We start from the raw sequence: 21716 nt of genomic DNA, 5'->3' as shown, positions 1-21716 counted from the left end.
TCATCATCTCCTACATGGAAATGGAAAGAGAGGAGCCCTGAGACGCTAGTGTGGTAGTGTTAGTGGGTGTGGTCAAGTGACATGACTTTGCTGAAATGAAACTTAACAGTATTTCCCAGAAGTCCATGAAGCCAGTAAAAGACATTTGGGAATATTTTAGAGAGCATTTATTGTTATAAATCATAAACATACTTTAGCATACAATCTTTGCTGCATCAGTCACACGTAATTCAGAAATCAACATGCAAACATGAAATCAGATCTAAAAACTACACCTTCTTTTGATTTTTTGACGTTGTGCATTTAAAGGAATAGTTCATTTTAGGAAATACGCTTATTCGCGTTCTTGGTGAGTTTTATGAGAAGATCAATACCACTGTCATGTCTGTATGCTAAATATGAAGCAGCCGGTTAGCTTAGCTTAGCGTATAGACTGGAAACAGGGGTTAGCCTGGCTCTGTCCAGTGGTAAATCTGCTTACCAACAGTTCACTAATTAACAAGTTATATCATATTTGTTTAATCAGTCTTCTTATCTAACCCTTGGCAAGAAAATTAATAAGTGTAACTCTCTGTAAGAAAGCACAAAGACTTATTTCCCAAAATGTCAAACTTTAATTAGGGAGTTTTAGAGGTGCAGGTAAAAAGATTTTTTTTACCTCTGGACAGGGCCAGCGTAGCTGCGTTCTCTCTGCTCCCAGTCTTTATGTTAAGCTAGGCTAACCACCTGCTAGCTCTAGCTTTATATTTAGTGTACAGACATAAGAGTGGTATCGATCTTCTTATCTAACCCTCTGCAAGAAAGTGAATAAGTGTTTTTCCCAAAATGTCGAACTATCCTTTTAAGGCTTTGTGGAACTTCAATAAGCTGATATGAATACATAAGGTGTACAATTAATATATTTGTTGAGATACACTATACAGGTAATAAATATACATAAAACATAAAATACAGGATTTCATCAAAACAGGTATGGCTACAACAAAATACAGTCAGTTTTCATTTTCATAAGAGCTTTTCAGTGCTGTTTTTACTGTCAAACTTTGTCCTTAGCTTTGCTTGATCAGGCTTTTCTCACTCACAGGACAGATCACTATGGTATCAGAGGCTTTGTCGCAACAGTACAGGTAGAAAAAGGGCAAGATCTTCTCCATGAACGTATCTTTGAATGTGTAAATATGGGTCCGAGCCCTCACGTCATAAAAGGACACTTGTCCCTCCTCGTAGTCCACGTACACACCCACTCGCTTGGGTTTGGGGTTGAGGGAGAGCAGTATTGGCGGGGATGTTGACACCCTGTACCCCTGGCCTTTCTTCATGGCCAAAGCCCAGTAGCCTTGTGCAGTGCTTACAGAGATCCTGCCCTTTCTGTTGACAGAAGACCTGGCCACGCCCAGGTACCAGTCATCCTTGTCCCCCACCTGAACCTCCCAGTAATGTCTCCCTGAGGTGAAGCCCTCGCTGCCCAGGACAATGACCACTGTGTCAAAGCGATCAGGGTGGTCTGGGAGGTCCTGCCATGCACCCAGGTGTCTCACCTGATGTCTGTCCTGAGAAAGCTGTAACCACGGGTTGGCTGAGTCAGGGTCCAGAGTGACGTCCACTGCAGAAACACAAGCCATAATGAAAGATTTATTTTGTTGGAGAGTTTCGAGATGATGAAAAGATCAAACCAAATGAAAAAAAAAAAGTTTTACCTGCATATTTCAGAATCTTTTTGATCTCTATAAAAAACAAAAGACAACATTTTCTTAACATACTTATTCTGGTGATGCTCTCAATTTAAAACCAAAATGAACAGAAACATTTGAAGTATATATTTGTTATAATGTATAATGTTAAAGGAAATCTTACCACTTTCAGCCAGTTTGCCAATTATTTCATTTAACATTGCCTCCAGTTTGGACACAGATCGCCTGATCATACCTACACACATGTCAGTGGGAACACTGGTCTCAGACCAGTCTTTGACAGAAGGAGGAGTGCTAAGGGCTGGAAAGCTCTACAGAGAGATAGAGCACAAGAAATGACTTAAAAAACAAGTTAGTTAACACAATAGTATATCCGCAATTTGAATGCAGATTTTGTAAGGCTGTAATCATATTTGTTTACAAAACTTTAAGTAATAATTATCAGGAAGGTTTTGTTCTTTTGGATTGAGTCTTCAGTCTCTTAAACCACTTCTGATCACACACATGTTAAATGTATCTATTTTATAAACAAGTATTTGCAAAATGATTGGCAGCCTCCAGTCTACAGTGTATTTTAAATCATGTGCTTTTGGATTGCATTACACTTCAGAACCGGAAGAGGGCACTGTTGTTACAGCACAAATAATGTAAAGTCTCTGTTTTTCCTGCCAAAGTAAATGGTGTAAAAAAAGCCAATGGAATAATGGAGGAAAAAAAACACACCAAAAAACAGATACTCTCCTCTTTGCAAGAGGGTCTAGTCTTAATTGGAGAAGCACTCCCAAAAATGTTACTCCTAGCAGGAAATAGAGATGCCAAACATCTCAATCATGGATGGATTAGAATTTGAAATTGAGATCTACACCTTAAAAAACCTTTTAGGGTAAAAATCCAGATAGCAAATTTGCATATAACTTTAAAGTGATCTCCAACTTTTAAACTAAATGCTCTCCCACCTTTAAGAAATGAATGTGGTCAGTCCGAGCCACGTTCTCCAAGTCTGCGTTCCTTTTCTTAAGCTCAGCGATTTCTTGCTCCAGTTCAGCGATGAAGCCTTCAGCCCACCTCTCCGTCTGCCTCTGCTTCTCCTCTATGGACAAAACCAGCTCGGCCTCAGTCCTCTGGATGGAGCGCACCAGCTCTGAGAAGACCTGCATGCTTTCCTCGATCTCTCTCTGAGCACTGGCCTACAATACAGACAAAATACACAAATCTATGCTGGATAATAATCTTTGTGGAAAGGCATTTACTGACGGTATTAGAACTTTAATGTACCAGCAAGCTCTGTGACAGCAGTCTATATTTAATCTCAGGGGGACTCACTTTGGTTAGTTCCACAGAGTGTTTGATCTCCTCCACCTTTTTCACTCTGTCCTGGATCATCTGCTGGACGTCTATTTCTGTCCTCTTCAGCTGCGCCTGCAAGACATGATTTCACATGATTTTTTTTTAAAGCAGACAGACCTACAGTTTGAAGGGATTTACTGAACACAGAGGGACCAAACTGATATCAACCCACCATCTAACTCCCGGTAAGGCCGCTAGCAGGCTAACCCCTAAATGTCAAAGTAACGGAGCGTTACTGGAGTTAGCGGCTGTAGACTAATGTAATTGCTGAATTTCAAATTGTTATCCCTTACACCACTCAAAAGTACAAAAAGTAACCACATTACTGCCCAACACTGAAGATAACAATACATAATCTCCCCCCTCACTACTTGCCTTCTTTACTTGTTGCTGGTCAGATGTCACCAGACAACCTGGGCTCTCTTCTACCACTGAAAAATGTGTCAGCAAGCAGATGATAGCACGACCTTTTTATGATTGTGATGTAATTTCATCTCAAGATATACAGAATGTGTATCTGTTGTTGTCGAATATGTGATTATGCATTAGTTACAAGTTACTTGCTCTTTTGTTTCAACCTGTGTTATTGCCTTATGTGACAACACTTTGAATGTCTCGTTGATTACTGTCAGAAACTGTGTGGAAGCTTTATTGGGAAAGAGCTGTCTGTATACAGTTCATACATCTGGCTCTCTCAATTGAGGTTTAACTCCTCCAATGAGGTTTCTACCATGAAAGCTGCTCTACCTATGACAGATATTTATTTTTGAGCCGTCTCACCTTTTTCTCTGTCCATTCTCTCTCCACAGGGACGGTGTAGTGCGCCCTGTGGTCCGTCTCAGTACAGAGCACGCACACACAGGTCTGATCCTTCTTACAGAACAGCTCCAGGAGCCTTTCATGCTTCGGACACATCCTGTCCTCCATGTTGGCAACAGGCTCTATCAGCTTGTGCTTGGTGAACCTGGTGGAATGAGATTTCAGGTGCTCCTCGCAGTAGGAAGTCAGACACACAAGGCAGGATTTGACTGCTTTTGGCCTGCCTTCCCCCAGGCAGACATCACAGAGGACCTCCTCCCAGGAAGGAGGCGGGAGTGAAGAGGAGGGAGGTGAAGGTGAGGTTTGAGGAGCTGGAGAAGCAGGGATTTGAGGTGAGGGTGGAGGTGATGTTTGGGGCAGCGGAGAAGGTGGCGGCCCCTGAGCTGTGGCTTGGGGTGACGGTGGAGGAGAGGTTTTGGGTGCTGACTCTGGGGGGATCAGCGGTGGTAACTCGTCTTGTAGTGGCTTTTTGTCTCCTGTTTTTTTTTTCTTTCTCCTCTCCTCCTCTTGCTTCTGCTTCAGCTCCTCCAGAAGCTGCTGCTTCTGATCTTTCTCCAAAAGCCTTTCCTCATCCTCCTTCTTCCTTCTTTCCATTGTCCACTTCTTTTCCTCTTCCTCGCTCACCGTCCCTTCCACACTTCTAACCCTGATCTCCTTGAACTGCTCTGCAATTTCCCTCAGGACAGTGTTAATGCTAATATCAGGCCTTTTATAGAAAGACTTCTTACACATAGGACACTGGTACAAAGGGCTGGTTTTCCAGTATCCCAGGATGCAGCTCTGGCAGAAGTTGTGTCCGCAGGGGATGGACACGGGGTTGGTAAAGACGTCGAGACAGATGGAGCAGTGTACCTGCTCTTCAGAAAGGTTGCCAGTGGTGGCCATTCCTGCACGGCGGAGAGGCAGGGTCATTTTCAGAGCAAGCAACCGGCCTCTGAACGGGGCATCAAACCTGCTGTGATATTGAGGTCGCTAGGGTTAGATGGCGTGACTTTATTTGGGGTCATTCTCATGCAACTCTACTAAGCAAAGCATGATGGGACTCATTTATCATTACAAATTCAAACCAAAGATTTGAAAATATAGGTTCTGTCAATTCAAGGTTTTATACCATTGGATTAAGTCAAACTTTTTTCTTTTTTTTGTAATAAATGAGCCCCTGTGAGTCTTGGGGGAGTGTTGGCAGACTTTGTGTTTATTTTGTTTGTTTTATTCTTTTTTAAGTTTCTTGAGCGTGACCCATACTAGATGTTTTAGGCTAATCTATATCGATATTTGACAGTTTAAAAAATCTGATAGACTGATATTCAATTTTAATATAAACAGATGACATATGCAAACATTTCTGATAAGAATCCCTTATATTTAGACCAAGATATATACTGGGGGGACATTTCACAGTTGAAAAATAAACTTCTCTGTGCTCTCTGGTGGAATAACTATGTAATGGCAACACTGTTTTAAAGTTTCTTCTTCAACATATTTTTGGCATTTACTGCAAATTCTTCATAATTATCAGCCAACATATATGCCACTACCAATATATTTGTGACATGCTAATATCTGCTGCTAATATTGGCTACCACAAATGATTTTATATTGATTCAGACTTGCTTTTTAAACAAGACATTTGTGTAGTTATTTGAACTTCTAAATATATCATGCTTGTTTAATTAGCTTGTACACTGGCAGAGTGTCTGTGAAGCTCTAAGTGTGTTTGACTTTTAACACAAGCAGCTCTCTGGTTGACGCCTAAGTATTCATGGCAGACCAGATTAACATCTTTCCAGAAATATTGGTCGAGTCAGTGATCTATCTTGCATTGCTTCCCTGCTTGACATGGAAACACCATGTGCCTCAAATAACAAAAACTTGTAGCCATGATTGAAGTCTTTTCTTGAATTTTGTTTTAATGAGGTTTTTGCTGAGGTCACAGCTCTTAAACAGCCAAACAGTAATAAAAAAGAATCCAAAATCTAAACAACACTCCCATAAGAGACCTAGTGGTGCACAGAGAAGCAGATGTAACATTATAGAAATGAAAACGCAGGAGAGGACGAGGGCCGTCAGAAAAAGCAGAGATATAGGGACACTTACCAGAGAGCAGCTGCCTCAAGGCTCCACTGTACACTGACACATGAGACAGGCAGTAGCCACTGCCACCTCCAACAACCCCCGCAACACACACACACACCTCAGACCTAAAATATACCCCCCTCCCCGCCTCCCTCTCATTTTACCCTAGATACAAATTTATACTCCCTGGCCATGGCACTCAGAGCTCCAGGAGGAATGCCTTTAACCCTTCAGAGAACACCAGCAGTCCAGCTTGGGTCAAACAGGGGAACAACAAAAGACAAACAGTGCAGCAGCCTTGCACCACTACAGGAAATTCCAGTTTGGTAAAGTCCATTATGGTTTGGTTTTGTTAAAGGCACAATCTGTGATTTTTGTCATTTGTATTGTCAATAAAAACATTCTGACCTTCACTAATTTGGTATTGCAGGGCTACTTTAATGTATTGTAAGGTGCTATTTTGTCCACCTACTGCAGGTGTGGCAAATAATTCTACATTTTGGCTTTAATCTGTTTGGAGGTTCACAAATCAGAGTCTCATACAAGCCACAAATTAGTTAAATAAATTTATCTCACAAACACAAGCACTCTTTGTGCAATGGCAAATCTCTGAAAGGCTTTGTTATCTTATTTTATTGTCTTGTCTTGTCTTGTTATTTTCTCTTTTTCTTCACTAAACTACATATTTCAAATAATAAATTGATTAACTGCTTTGCTTAGCATAAAGACGGGAAACAGCTAGCCTGGCTCTTTCCAAGGGTAAAAAATATCTTCTAATACCTTTAAAACGCACATATATACATGTCCTGGAGTCTCAGCTGGTTGCCTGGCGACCACAATAGTCCAGGAAGTCACTTTGCAAGGCCAAGAAATAGTGTGGCACATAACCCCCCGTAGCCTACAAAATCACAAATTGACATTTCTACACATCGATATATACTCAACAAACAAGAGAACCAATCAGTGAGCTTTAGGGATGGTGGCAGGCAGATGTTGTTACCTTTGGACAGAGGCTAGCTGTTTCTCCCTGCTTCCAGGGAGAAGCTAAGCTAAGCTAACCGGTTGTTGGCTGTAGCTTCATGTTTACAGACATGAGAGTGATATTGATCTTCTCATCTAAAGCTTGGCAAGAAAGTGAATAGGTATATTTCCCAAAATATGAAACTATTCTTATAGGTTGGACAAACTTGTTAGCAAACAATGGCTTATTTACATATCCAGCAGACATGGAGCATTATTAGCATTGTGGTTATGGACAGATGTAAATCCAATATTGACTCTCATTTTAGCTGTTTTGTTTCCACCAACATCTGGCTCAGCTTTTAAATGCTCCGCTATGTTCACCAGCTAGACACTGACAATGACTGTCTGTCATTGCTGTAGCTGGAAATAAAGCTGATTATAGTGCTGAGAGTGAACAAAAACAGCACAGTTGTGGGCCGTAAAGCCAAGGCACTGAGCTGAAAGAACCGAAAATGCTCCATAAGGCTGAGGGGAACTACAGAATTGGGTGATCATTCTCTGCGGGTTTGTCACTTTCACATTACATATACTTTTTGATCCATTGTTAATATAAAAATGTTGATTAGTGCAGCTTTAAGGAGGACAATTAAATATTTTTTTAGCTCCAGCAGCCTCTCATGAGCCTGTTTAGGAGCTAAAACCTTTGGATAGGAACAAGCTAAAAGACAAATCCCTCCTTCCCTCACTAGTTCAAAATAAATATATATATATTAAATTCTGTATTTGTTTGTGATTTATCTTTAATGAACAAGTTCAGAAAGAAGGTACATAAGCAAATGTTTAAAATACAGAACATAGTATCATGGTCCTTGAAACAATCCTGGGTCAACATTAAGTTTAAAAAAAATGCCCATTGCAAACAATGTCATAGTCCTACAGAATGTACAAAAATCTCTAATTTGGTCACCAATGCAAGCCTAAACCTCTAGACATTAAATGTACATCTATTTAACTTCATTGCTTTAATCTGTAAAGTCTCCAAAGCCTTAAAGTTACAGTCAAACAAAGACTTACACAGTAGGGAAAGTGCCAGAAGTACAGCATTACTCAAACGCAATCTTCTTAACACATCTAACTGAACCAGGGCTGCAAAAAGTAAGAACAACAGGTCAAATTTGGTCTCGTCCTTCACATGTTTTTACACCCAGATAGCCGTAGTTTATTTTATGTACAATTTGAGATAAGAGTATACAGTATAAAGCTACTTTTGAGTAACAAAATAGCAAATTGTATATACATTTCATTTCTGTAATATGTAGTCAGTTATTAAAGTACCATCCATGTTACATTTTGGTTTCCTCTGACCCAAACACACACTGGCGACACAATGCTTGCTTTCATTTTATTGCATTGACAGTCACTCTGTGGGTCAGCAGCCTTTATAGGATCTGTGTTGAACCTGATTTTACTTGAGCAAATGCAATAACCTGCACATATGATGAGAAAGTGTTGTAATGGTTAGTTGTAATATACAAAATGACTTGTTTTGTTTTTATTTCATTAGACTGAAAGTTGTTTGAGGTAAAGTGCTTGGCAAACAAGTAAAACATCACATCAGAAAGTTGGCTCACTGAGAAGAGATTCATATTTTAGGACCAAATCACCTGTTCAAAATGAAAAACAAAAAGTATCTGCACTTTGCACAAAACTTTTTTTGTCCTGAAGATGTTCTAAAAGTTTAACCTATATCTGACTGACTTGCTAGGCTTTTCAGTCTTAGGTGTGTTTAACAGGGGTTATAATGAGAGGAAAAGAGTTCTTCCCCTCCTGCACGAGACATGGACTGAAGATTGGGTACAGACTGTCATTAAAGGTATCGAAGAAGCTGTAGAGATGCAGACGAGCCTTCACATCATAGAAAGAAATCTGGCCTCCTTCATAATCCAGGAAGATTCCCACTTTACTCATTTGGGACGGCAACAGTAGAGGCAGGCGGGGCGATGCCAAAGCCTTCACCTCCCCGTTCTTCAGCCACAGGCACCAGTATCCCCCCTCAGGACTCAGCTTAATCTCACCCTTGCGGCGGGCTGAGGCGCCAGCCACACCAAGCGTCCAGGCCGTCTTGCGCCCCACGTCTACCTCCCAGTAGTGTCGCCCAGAGGTGAGACCCTCACGGCCCAGGACGAAGAGGGCGGGGCTGAAGCGCTTCGGACCCTCAGAGTGGGAGGTTCTGCGCTCTTCATATCTCACCTGGCGACCGTCATCTGACACAACCAGGTTCCTCTGGGCTGTGGCAGGGTCCAAAATCACTTCACCTGGACAGGACAGAGCAGAGCAGAATAAGAGGTTGGGAGAAGAGTTCCTTGTTATATAATGACATCTCTACTATCCCAATAATGGATTTTCTATGCCTGAACATGTCTGTTTGACGCAACAGTGAAAAAGACATTGCATGTATAAGAATGAGCTCCTTCTAAAGTTGGCTTTTGGCATAAACAAAGGGCCTTTATAGTAACCTTAATTTCCCCCCCAAATTCATCATGACTGTCAGAAATGTCCCTGTTCTGGTTCACACTTTAAATTTCATCACTATTTATTTGATGATATGGACTCAAACTAATGCTGTCCTAAGGAGTGTGTCACTAAATTTCACCCAAAACAAAGTTGCAGTGGTGGAAGAAGTACGTAGATAGATTACTTAAGTAAAAGTAGCAATACCATAATGTAAAAATACAAGTTAAAGTCCTGCACTCAAAATCCTACTTTAGTAAAATAATACAAATATTATCAGTCAAATGTACTTAAAGTATCGAACATAAAAGTGCTGGATGGCCTTGTTCAGAGTGTTAAATTTGGGAGACCCCGAAGTCCCAAAGGATTTTTTTTACTTCTTATAATTAATTCTATTATAAAAAGGTACAATATTTCCATCTGAAATACTATAGCGGAGTAGAAGTATAAAGTAACATACAGTGAAAGTGCTCAAGTAAAGTACCTCGAAACTGCACTCAAGTACAGTGTTTGAGTAAATGTACACAAAGTTGTGACAGTGAACTTTACACTTAAACTGGCTGCATGCCCCCTCGATTGAGTTAGTGGCGCTATCTTGTGGACAATTTGTAGAACTGAACATCATATTAAGCTTTGGTTAGCTTTGGTAAGCTTGAGCACTGCTCAAGATTGTCCAAAACTCTCGCTCTCTTCAAAAATCTCCGATAAGAAGAGTCACGACTATGCCCCAAACAAGTGTGAACTACTGATCACCAAGCTGACAATTTAAGGTCTTACTCACTTGAATAGTTCTGTACCTTCCGGAGCTCTGAGAAAGAGAGAGAGAGAGAGACCGAGTCAGCAAGTCATTCAGTCAAAGAGTCAAAGTCAAAGCAGATGGCACGTGTGGGTGGTAAACATGTAGATCTATCCAGAGCTGTAAATGCTCAAGACATGTGCTGCTGTCAGTCAGCTCTCCGCTGCTGCCTCTGCACTGATTCCAAGTGGGTGAACTGTGGCATCAACACCATCTCCATCTGTCCGACCATCTTGTATGTGTGAATGTTGGGGGGTGGTTGGTGCAATGATGAGTCACTTTTCTATTTCAAAGTCCTCGTACAGTGACCTACATATCCCTGATTTGAATTTTGCACAGGAAGTGTGGTTGGTATTAGACAAGGAAGGATGGATTTTACTGTAACTTTGCATAGATAATCCACAAAGGCACCCAGCACAGCATGTTGGGTGTGACTGATTTTCCATTGATAGAGACACCAAAAAAGCACCAAAAGTTGTAGAACTAGTTTAGTTTCCTGCAGTTTACTTATTTTGAAAGTATACAGTACATGTAGAATACAAAATACTGTACATCACTATAAGCATTTGGAAGACTTTTCCCACCAGATCTTTGCACTTTGAACAAATCAAATAAAACATGACAATATGTTAGTTTATCTAATTTCCAACTAATTTATTAAAAAATGTGTGACATTTTCTTATACAGGGGATGGACGAAATACAGGAGAGCTACAGCCAGAGTTTTGTGGTATTGTTGAATGTGACTACATTAATATGAGGCATTTCTTTTTATTTGTCCAGCTCTGTGTATTAGTCATGCATGTAGGTCATGCACTGTCTATTGACATGGTATGTAATGTCCTGTTTCCCTTGTAGCATAGCATTCAGTATATGTCAGTTTATCATGGAAACCTGTGCATTGTCAATATCTTACAGATAAATTCCTGTTTATTTACTTATTTTATTTCTTGAAACAGTGAATCTTCGAAAAATCAATGTATTCTTTACAAAATCACCATGTTTTATCATTAAAGAGCGAGAAATTAGCTTCGGCTAGCTGCCCTCACCTTTCCCGTACAGCCTTTTGAGCTCCTCCTGGAATTTGTCGATAAGGCTGCTGACGGATGAGCGGATGGTTCCCAGGTAGAGGTCAGTGTTGATGCTGACCGCTGACCAATCAGTGGGCTCGGGTGGGGGCGACAGTGTCCCAAGATTCTACAGGAAATGGAAGCAAATTTATGCAAGGTAAGATGAAATTAAAAATGTAAGGATGCCTCAGGAGAAAGTCTTTGCAGTGAAAAGAACACACTAAATATGACTCTGATAGAGAGCTCCAAACAAATCTCACTGATTTATCTCTATACAAATAACCAGCACAGAGCACTCTACAAAAAAGGTTTGGGTTTTATCCAGATAAGCTAATTTATATCAGAGGGGGGTTACAGTTACAGAACAGTGAATGTATTTGTCTGCATACTCTCAACTTTGCTCTTACAAACACTGTGTTTGAGCATGTGTGGCTATGTGCCTTTGCTTCCCCTCCTACTATCTGGAAAAATTCTAAACTAGTAACTTCAAAGACGTCTTTCATGAGAGAAAATCAACATTTTATCTACGTAAACAGTCCAGGATAAATGCACAAGGGGGAACTTCCATAACAGCTGGCTCTGTTCATAGAGGCTTTTGATGTTGTGTCACGAATCTCCGAGCAACTACAGCTGGTGCAACCATGGGGGGTCCACTGGATAATTGGTTGTGTGTATATCATTTGGATAAATAATGACAATAGAAAAAGAGATATAAATATAAAAAATAAAAAATTCTCCATCTTGGTTGGTGACATTGTTAACAGTATAAAGACTGTTATGGTAGATATCTTTCAGATATCCTTTACTGTAAGTACAGCAGCTTACACTGCTATGTCTTAAGGCCTTAGCCTTTTAACTAATTAGCTCCCTTGCTGTGTTCTAGATGCATATTAAATGTGTTTTGTGTATGTAGGCTACACACTGGAAAAATGACTAATGAAGTCATACTTAAAGGGCCAGCATGCATTTTTTAAATTGCAGTTGGAGTTTGGTCTTGATTTAAAATATTGATCATCAATAGTAATGAAAGAAATGGAATGGAACAGAAATGGAAGAACTACACCGAAAGCTGCAGAAAAGTGGGGCATTGTGGAGGGTTGTGCAAATGTGGCTCTGGTGACAGCTGACAAACAACAAAATGTATTATTTTGAAATTCTCAAAAGCATCTTGCATCATTTCCTGTTGTTACAAAATGACAACAACAGTCATTAAAAAATTAACTAAGAAATCTTTTAAAAGCTTTTTATATTTATGACATTTATGACGTTTTCATATATGAAATGTGTTCTTTAAATCAAAGCTGAGTATACCATCTGAACATAAAAACATATTTGATCCTTAAAATTTTTTTAGTAAACAACTAAAACTAGTTTCTCAAGAGCTGGACCTCCAACATGGCTGCCACAGGGTGTGTCATGTCACTTGAGCGCTTGTTCTACCTGCAGGAAGACCACTTTGTCCTGGGTCTGTGCATAAGCTTCCAGCTCGATGCTCCTCCTCCTCAGCTGGCTGAGTTCGTTCTCCAAACCTCGGGCAAGTTCCTGAGCGTGACGCTCAGCCTCACGCTGCCTCGTGGCGATCAGCTCCACCAACTCCGCCTGACTCTGCTCCACCATATGCTGCAGCTCCGCGTACACCTGCCAGCTCTCCTCCAACTCCTTCTGAGCGCTGGCCTGCAACGGAGGGGACATGGGGTAAGTGAACGTGAATAATGTCAAAACTACCGTTAGTCGAGTGCAAGTTCAAGCAAATTCAAGTTAAGATCAACTCAAAAGGGAGTCCAGATAAATCAAATCCTCCCCGAGACCGAGTTCAAAGTAGTTAGCCAAATTTGCTTGATTACTTAATAATTGGCAGCTATCTGTACACTAAAGGTCAGGTTGGGAGTACTACAAAGTCTGTGTATTATATTGTATAAAGTCTAAGAAAATAACCCTAATGATGTCACAACGATGTCATCAGGGTTATCTCAGCTTGGGCTGGAAGACTACAAATTTATAACAGAAACCCTGCATTACAATCTTGAGGTGCGGAGTTTGAAAAAAATGGGGGCATTTACCAGGCAGAGAGAGAGAGTCTAAGGAAAATATTAAATTAGTTGCATTGTGGGAAATGTAGGATTGAGCACTTTTTTAAAAGTGTGATCTATAGTATTGACTAAAAGTCAAAATAGTTCAGCCTCTACTGCTGCACCTATAGTTTTAGACAGTTTGAAGGAAAATTTGCATTATCTTTTTAATCAAATCAGTTTCCACTTTTCCTAGATGAACTAACTACTTCCTGCTTCCCATGAGAAAGCTGTTATTTCATCTTATCTTGTAACTTATATTTTATTTTAATGTCTCTATTTATTGTTCCATTTAATTAAGCTGATAAGAGAGGGATGTAGTTTCATATCTGGAACAAACTCCCAGAAAGCTTGAGGTCTGCTCCAACTCTAAGTTCTTTTGTTTGCCGCTGCCTTTTATGAAATTAAATTTGGAACCATTCATTATAGGCGATGTGCTGTAACCACACTGTTATTTTTATTCCCTGGTTTAATTTTAATTTTATATAATCTTATTTTTATCTGCTATATTATTTTATTCTTTTTAAATCTTATTTAAATGTGCCTTTTTATATCACCTAATTTTTCTTTTATATCCTGTCTTAATGCATTTTTATGTCTTATGTACAAAATCACTTTGAATTGCCTTGTTGTTGAAGGTGTGATACAAATAAATTTGCCTTGCCTTAAATTGTCTGCTGTCTACAATGTTCCCAATGTCTCTCTCTTCGCTCTTTAACTCTTCAACTCTTTCTGTAATGACAGCTCATTTTATCTATTGTTTTCCGAGTGACTCACAAAGTGTTTGTCGGCCGCTTGTACAACTGGACTAACAGGTTACAGTACGACTTCCCCAAGCCGATCGTAGGAAACTACAGCTTTTCTTGGTAAAACTTACCCTTCATAGGTTTCAATATTACTCTCCAATCTCCAGTTATGTTTTTATTATCAGACAAATAAGCAAAATTATACTGTAATTCAACTGTATAAAGAGGTTTATGTTTTTCATTTATTCCTTAATATAGTACGTTTATTTTTGTTTATATAAGTTTATTTTGCTCACTCCTGTGCACGATTCCTCTTTAAAATAAAATTTAAAAAAAATCCAGTGATGCGTCAGTGTCTTTATCTCCCAGTCTATCAGTAGCATCAGTTGAACCCACACACAGCAACATGCACGTGTGCAGTCCTGTGTTTGTACAGTACACACACAGAGACATCCTGATATTCAACCCTATGGTAACTGAATCCTCATTGTATTTATAAAAGTAGATAAAAATGTCAGCAAGCAGGAAACCAAGAGCAGCACTGAACCTGGGAAGTTTTGCTAAAGAAAAAGAAATTTAGCTAAAATCAGCACATTGTTCATTTACATACACACATATTGGATTGTTGTGAAAAACCATTCAAAACCCCAATAACATTTCAGTCATTTTTTAACTACAATTACAATCCTTTAATTTATATGAACACAAGCGAGTAATCCTTCACATTTTCATTTCTTATCCTCAAGGTGGCTTTTACTGGAATGAGGCTGTAGGTAAAACCAGGGTGTGGGGAACTAAAGGGAAATGTTTGCGCTGGTCACACCGGTTGAACAGTCTGAGACACATATCTGAGTCTGTGTACGTAAGAGAAAAACAAACTGCATTAGCAGGCCGCCCTCTCCACTGCCACAGAGCACGAGAGGTACGAGAAAGATGTGGGCAAAGTCCTGACCAAATGTGCTGCAGATTTTCTAACAAAGTACATCTACAGTATGGTGGGTGATCTGCAAATGAAATATCACCCCATAAACAGCTGTGTGTCTTGTCAAAGTACCCTTGAGCAACAGTCTGCTCACATTTTGTAAGCTTGCCTGGATCAGAGTGCCGCTTGAAGTGCAAATAAAGCTTTAGAGCTTCAGCACGAGGAGCGGTACATTAGAGAAGTCTGGGCAAATATTTAACATACAGTACATGAGGGACGAGCACAACAGCAACACAACAGACTGCCTGATCAACACAGACTTCAAAACACATGACATGAATGTTCAAAATCAACTTACATGGCAAAGTACTGATTCACTCTAAATTAGAAGACTGATAATAAAATTGTTAACCAATTGTGACCCAGTTGTTGCTACCTATTTTTGGATTAGCTGATATTGTGCATCATTATACCACATACCCTTTTTTTTAACCTTTAAAATGTTATTTAATAGTTAATTTGAAATACCCATCATTGTAATATGTATGAGGCTCTTAATTTGCTGTCTTTAAATGCCAGAAGAAAATTTCATTGGTTTGTGTTAAATTTTTACAGTCATATATATGTCAGTGTATCTCTGTTCCCTCAGTCTCTGCAGAAGCATTTTTAAGGCTCCCATTAATTGGAATAATTTACTGTTACTATTAAATCCATAACATTTTTACGATTAATCAAAACCATCCTTTTCTCTTATACATAAGTTCCTCTTGCTTCCTATGTTCACATTTTTAATTATAAATAAATGTCATGACAATGATTTTGTTATTGTTTTGTTTACAATTTGTCCTCAGTGTTTTATGCACTCTTGAAGACAAGGTGGTGCATGTCAAGAGGCTTATCCTGTAAATAATAAATGTGTTCAATTTTAAATTCAAAATGATTCCTTAACATTATTTATGTGGATTTGATCAAATAGCAGCTGTAGGCAGCGTGAAAAAAAGCTGTTACTCGCACTGGTGCTGTACTTTAAAGAGCTGGAAAGTGACACCAAAACTTTCAAACATGCTGTGTTTTGTCATCGCCTGGGCTCTAATAACACACAGGCTAGATCCTGATTCCTAACTAGTCTTTTACTGGCCTTCAGCCGACTCACCTTGATGACCTTGATGGATTGTTTGATCTCGTCCAGTTTCTTGGATCTCTCCTTGATCAGATGTTTGAGTTCTGACCTCTTCTTACCCACGTTATTCTGTAAGAAGGAAATCAGGATTGTGGCTCACTGAAATCAATATCGACACAGCTTTATAGAACTGAAATCATATGAACGTCCTTGCAGCTGTCAGGCATATATGTATACATATAGTGTAAAAATATGAAGGGTTTTAAGGCTGCTACAAAGCCTATCAATCAATCCAAAAAATTTTGAGTTGTAAAAACATTTTTGCAAACAAATTAGTTAAAATAGAATTTCATAAGAAAGTTTGTATGTGGCACCATTAAATTATGTGGTTAATTCAAAATGGAATCATTATTATAGGACTTTAATCTGGTATTTTTATTGTTTTTTGCGTATTGTATTAAGATAAAAATACTAATTACTTTTCTTTTTACAGGCCTTTCTTAAAATAAGACTGATAATAACTGGGAGTTGTATTATCAGCATTTGTTTTTTCCTCATATTCTAACATTACTTAACAAACGGTGGCCACAGCTCACCTTCTTCTTCTTCCACTCGTGGTCAGTGGAGACAATGTCGTGGGATTTGTGAGAGGTCTCGGCGCAGGCCGTGCAGATGCAGGTGTGGTCTGTGCGGCAGTAGACCTCCAGAAGGCGATCGTGTTTCTTACAGATCTTGTCCTCCAGGTGGAAAGTGGGTTCGATCAGACGATGAGACATCAGAGTCTTCACCTAGGAATTAGCGCATGAAGGAATACAGGCATGAATTTGAATGGGCAAATGTAAGAATAGCAAACTCAGGACTGTGGTTTGGATACCCAGACATGGTTGGAAATCTACCCGCTGCCGGTGGTTTGCCTCTGAACAAGACTCTTAACCATGGGTACATTCAGTAAATCTGCAAAGTGGCTTGTAGTAGCAGTATATCTGAACTGGGAAGATCTGAGGATTTTAGCTGCATAAACATTGAACACTGCTGAAACAAGCATGTTCAGACAGATAAAAGCAAGAAAATGTATATGAGAGTCAGAGATGATGACAGTAATCTAAAAGAGTAATGAGTGAGCAGGAATCCTGACATGACCATAGTTATATATTGGATGTTTAAATATTAACATTAAATCAGGTTATCAGGTTTGACATCATGGACTGCATAATAAAAATAAAAAACAAAAAATACCTATCGTGTGGCATAACCTTTACCCTACAGGTACGTCATCATAAACTCGCGTTGTGCAGAAAAGCATTTTTCAATCCCACAAAATGTTGTTTAAAATTCTAGTTCAAGATTCCATAAAGTCAAATGATACCAAATAATACCAAAATACAATATATTATGCTGAATTAGAGGGAAATATATGCAAAAATTATGCACAAGACATCTATAATTTTACATTTAATGTAATCGTGCACCATTAAAAATGCATCTTTGTTTTGAATATTTAAAATATATCAACATATAATATTTGATATATATTATGGAATATACAATTGACTACATCTGTAACAAGCAACTGCAGAGTATACACAGTATGTGATGTTGTCAAATGGTGTGGGAAAAAATGTGTTTCATTTTACTTTGAAGCTCCAAAAAATACATATATATATTATTATAATATTAAATTGAATGGGAATACTGTAAACTTTTGGGTTCAAGTATATAAATAATACAGTAGAAAAATCATACAATAAAAGTAATAATTAAATAATAACAATAGGGAACAAAGAGAGGCATTGCCAAGGAGAAAGAAAAGTGATATATTCTACCTTGCAGCAATCCTAAAAAAGACAAAAACTGACCTTTTTATGATGTCTGAGGTGGGTGTCACAGAATGACCCAGGACAGTTCACACAAGACTTGAGGGCCTTTAACTTCCTCCCAATGCAGGCATCACAGGGGACTTCCCCAGCCCGGGCAAACTCCCCGGTGTCGAGCCCTGGAGAGGCCCCAGGACCTGTATCTGAGCTCAGATTCAGTGTGGATCCCCGTGAGGCAGCCTCGGCTCCCCCGGCCCCTCCAGCTCCTCCGGCCAGCATCAGGCCCTGGAACTGGGTGGAGATTTCAGCCAGGACCCTGTTGACACTCATCTCAGGTTTTCTGGAGTAGCACTTCTTGCACATGGGGCAGGTGAACTTCTTGCTGTGGTTCCAGTAGCCCTGCAGGCAGGCCTTGCAGAAGCTGTGGCCGCAGGGTGTGGAGACGGGCTCCACGAACACCTCCAGACAGATGGAGCAGCTGAACTGCTCCTCAGAGAGGACCCGGCCTCCCGGAGAGCTTATGCCTGGGAGAAAGAGGAAGGAAATGAGAGAGACATGATATAGATCGATGCACAAAGTTATGTTTCCACATCGGCAAACTACTCCACATCTAAACATACTAAATCATGACTGCTGGATTTGTTTGGCCTCCGAAGTGTCTCACCACCCGTCAGAGGGTCGTTCACCTTTATGTCATGTATGAGTTACTAAGATCGCACAGCAGTCATGTCAGAGTCATGAGACATGAATTGAAGTGTGAATTGCTGTGAAGCTGCCTGAGAAGGGATTTGAGGACAGAAGTTTAGCAGTTGCACTTGCAGATTTAGAAAAACATGATTTAATATCTGACTAAAAATGACTTTTTTCTGTGCGCGCAATCTGACAGTAAGTCGTGCTATATGTGCAGATATTGGATGGAAACCTTTTGAGGCAAACAGAAAAATAGGCTGAGGATTATGGTGTCTGTGTTGCCCAGTCTGACTACAGGGTCAAAGGTCAGTGCGTGCGCAGCTATAATCTGGTATTGTTCCTCTGGCACTTGAGTTACGTCATAAAGAGTCACAGAGGAGAAGAGAAAAAGTGATTAGTATGATGAGGTTGTATCATGACCTGTAAAATGTTCAAAATCCCTTTGTGTTTTGGTTAAATTATAAAGTGAGGATGTAGTTTATGTTCAGATAATTTAACACATTCAATGTTTTATCTGAGGTACTGAAACAAGGAAGGAAAAGTGCACTATAAGTTTAAGTGACATAATGCCTCTTTTATCATCTCCCTGATTTTGTTGGAGCACCCTCAAACCCCCCAAAAAGAAGCTGATGTTTGACTAGAAAAGCTACAAGATGAGAAATCAACTTTTTCAGCCCAAATTTCATAAAAGTTATCTGACATGCAGCACCAGAGAACACAAAGCCTTTTTCACACAAGCAGGGAGTGTATTAAAGAGCGTCACTCTGTCCAGTGGTGGGTGAGAAACTATCTGAGGAATGCAGAAACTCAGGACCTTCAAGCCTACAGCACCTGCTTCAGCAACTCCCACTGGAACTTTACACCGAACCAGCTTCGACAAGCAGCCCCTGCTGTAGGTTTTTTTTTTTAAATTAGGCTTCAATAGCTCGTAATTGGTTTAATTCAAATGAACTAGATGTTACAGAATCAGTATTTATAAATGTAAAATTTTTTTTTTTAAATTTTTTTGTAATTAAATGTGCCGACAGTAATGTAGATTATTCTGGGGTTTTTTTCTATTACGTAACAGCCACTGAGAACTGAATTCGACAAGATTTATACATAGCAGCCAGTGCAGCATCATTTCAGGACATTAAGTCAGCTAAAAAACAAACAAAAACAAAAACATGAGCAGTTGTTTCAAACATATCAGCTTTTTATCATTTTTCTTCTAGCGAAACAAACATATGCACTAAGCTGTAAATCTTCATTAATATACGGCACTGAAACAAATGTTTTCTTGTCGATTTGTATGTTCAACTTCAGTTAACACTGTCCGTTATTCTTATAACAAGCTCTACAGAAAACTGTACTTAACAAAAGATTCCCAAAACATAACACTTTCTACAGTCTAAAAAAAAAAGAAAAGAAAAGAGAGATAATCACTAATGAAATCATGTTAGGTAAAGTAGAACTTACTCTGCATGTTTTCCGCTGACGTGGAGCAGTGCAGTCCTTCACTTCGTTTACTTTGCTATGAATCACACACCGACAGGTGCTGCACTCTTCCTGAGACCTGAAGTGGCCCTCCCACTCTCAGTGCGACACACCCTGACTTCCACACATGCCCTCCTTTCGTTATCACACTCGGATTTCTATGGCTCTGCCGCGTAGTTATGCAAAGCCCTTAAACCACAGGACGTGCTGTGTTTTCTCCATTTTCAATATCTTTCCCTGAAAAGACTCTGATGTCAGTGGGACACTTAAACAACTAAATGAATGTTGTGGAAATAAGCTAGCAGTTGTAGGTGAGCTAAAAAGTTTTGTTGTTTTCCACAATTTTCTGTAGTTTCTGTCATGGTATCATACAAAAAGATAACAATTACTACAAAATTCTTGCACTCCTGAAAGTCTCATAAACAAGTGTATGGGATCATAAACTCTGACTGTGAAAGAATAAAAAAAAAACCTGCACACTGTCAACTTCTTTTTACCTTCTTTCCTCTGATAAGTGTCACACTGATATAAGGGTCTAACTTTTAAAGAAAATGCACTCATCTTGTTGGATAATGTGAAATGGATTTTCAGTGCATTTTCTTCAAATTGTTTATTGTTTATTTTAAAAAGGTTAGATGGAACAAGTAAAACACTCAACAAACCACGCACAAACACCAGAAATCAGGTTAATTCTGTCTCATATGAAAAGGAAAACAAACAAAAATACATAAAAAACATACAGAATAATGACAAAAAAAAAAATCCAAACCAACAATAACTAAAACAACACTCTGTTCATGTGAGATTTATCAGTTTTTATTGCAGTAACTTTACTTACTTTGTCTTTGGCCTTAACTTGCCTCATCTACTTCAAATTTCTACATTTGCATGATAACACCCTGGGAGCTGATATCAACTTCTACTGAATTAAACTGTACAGCATACTGATAGTGCTAAACAGTATAAAAATATGAATTATATTCAGTAAATGCCCTACTATTGAACCTCATTATAGCTGGAAATATATCATTGTGACCAAAATCAATTTTAGGGAAATAAGAACAAAAACTCAGCCTAGAAATGTAAGGTGCCAGTAATAGTATTAATGAGTTAATTTAAGATGCATTTTTCCTTTAACTTTAAGATGCAGAGTCAAAGTAAAAATAAGACGCAGACGAGACAGGAAACATCTTTGTTGATATTTATCTCAGAGGGAAAATATTGTAATCACGTTTTAAATTGTTCAGTAATTCAATATATCTTTGTCTTACACTGTATGTTCAAACAGTCAGAGTGAGACTGAATGATGCTACTGAAGATACATAGTGCTTCAGTTTATATACATCATACTAAATTTGAATCATTACACACTGGTACAAGAAATGACAATTAAAACAACAAGTAAAACAGTTTTGTAAATCAGAGTACAGACTAGGATCGATATCCCTAGTTCTCCTCAGAACTATTACACTATACCAATGCATCTGGACGTATTGTATGTACTGTTTATGCAAGGCCGCCACCATCATCTTGACCATATAACAGTTAGAAAGATATTTACAAATGTCAAACAACTCCACATGCCACAAATTGAGAGATATAATACT

General features: G+C 39.1%; 1 protein-coding gene across 1 annotated transcript; it reads right to left on the bottom strand.

Moving 5' to 3' along the window:
• Positions 1–150: 150 nt before the first annotated feature.
• On the bottom strand, positions 151–20283 carry LOC122870692. Its single transcript, XM_044185055.1, has 15 exons — positions 20092–20283; positions 17986–18467; positions 16726–16917; positions 16163–16258; positions 12713–12946; positions 11252–11399; positions 10189–10215; positions 8677–9211; positions 5955–6020; positions 3819–4812; positions 3015–3110; positions 2648–2878; positions 1855–2002; positions 1698–1724; positions 151–1603 (listed from the first exon to the last, which is right to left on the bottom strand). Exons 1-15 carry the CDS (start codon positions 20096–20098, stop codon positions 1050–1052), a joined length of 3837 nt encoding a protein of 1278 aa, XP_044040990.1. The 5' UTR covers positions 20099–20283; the 3' UTR covers positions 151–1049.
• Between the last annotated feature and the right edge of the window lie 1433 nt (positions 20284–21716).

This window comes from Siniperca chuatsi, linkage group LG22 (genome assembly GCF_020085105.1).
Source record: "Siniperca chuatsi isolate FFG_IHB_CAS linkage group LG22, ASM2008510v1, whole genome shotgun sequence".
NCBI lineage: Eukaryota > Metazoa > Chordata > Actinopteri > Centrarchiformes > Sinipercidae > Siniperca > Siniperca chuatsi.
Note: the sequence above shows the minus strand (reverse complement) of the source record. Positions and strands in the feature narration are given on the sequence as shown.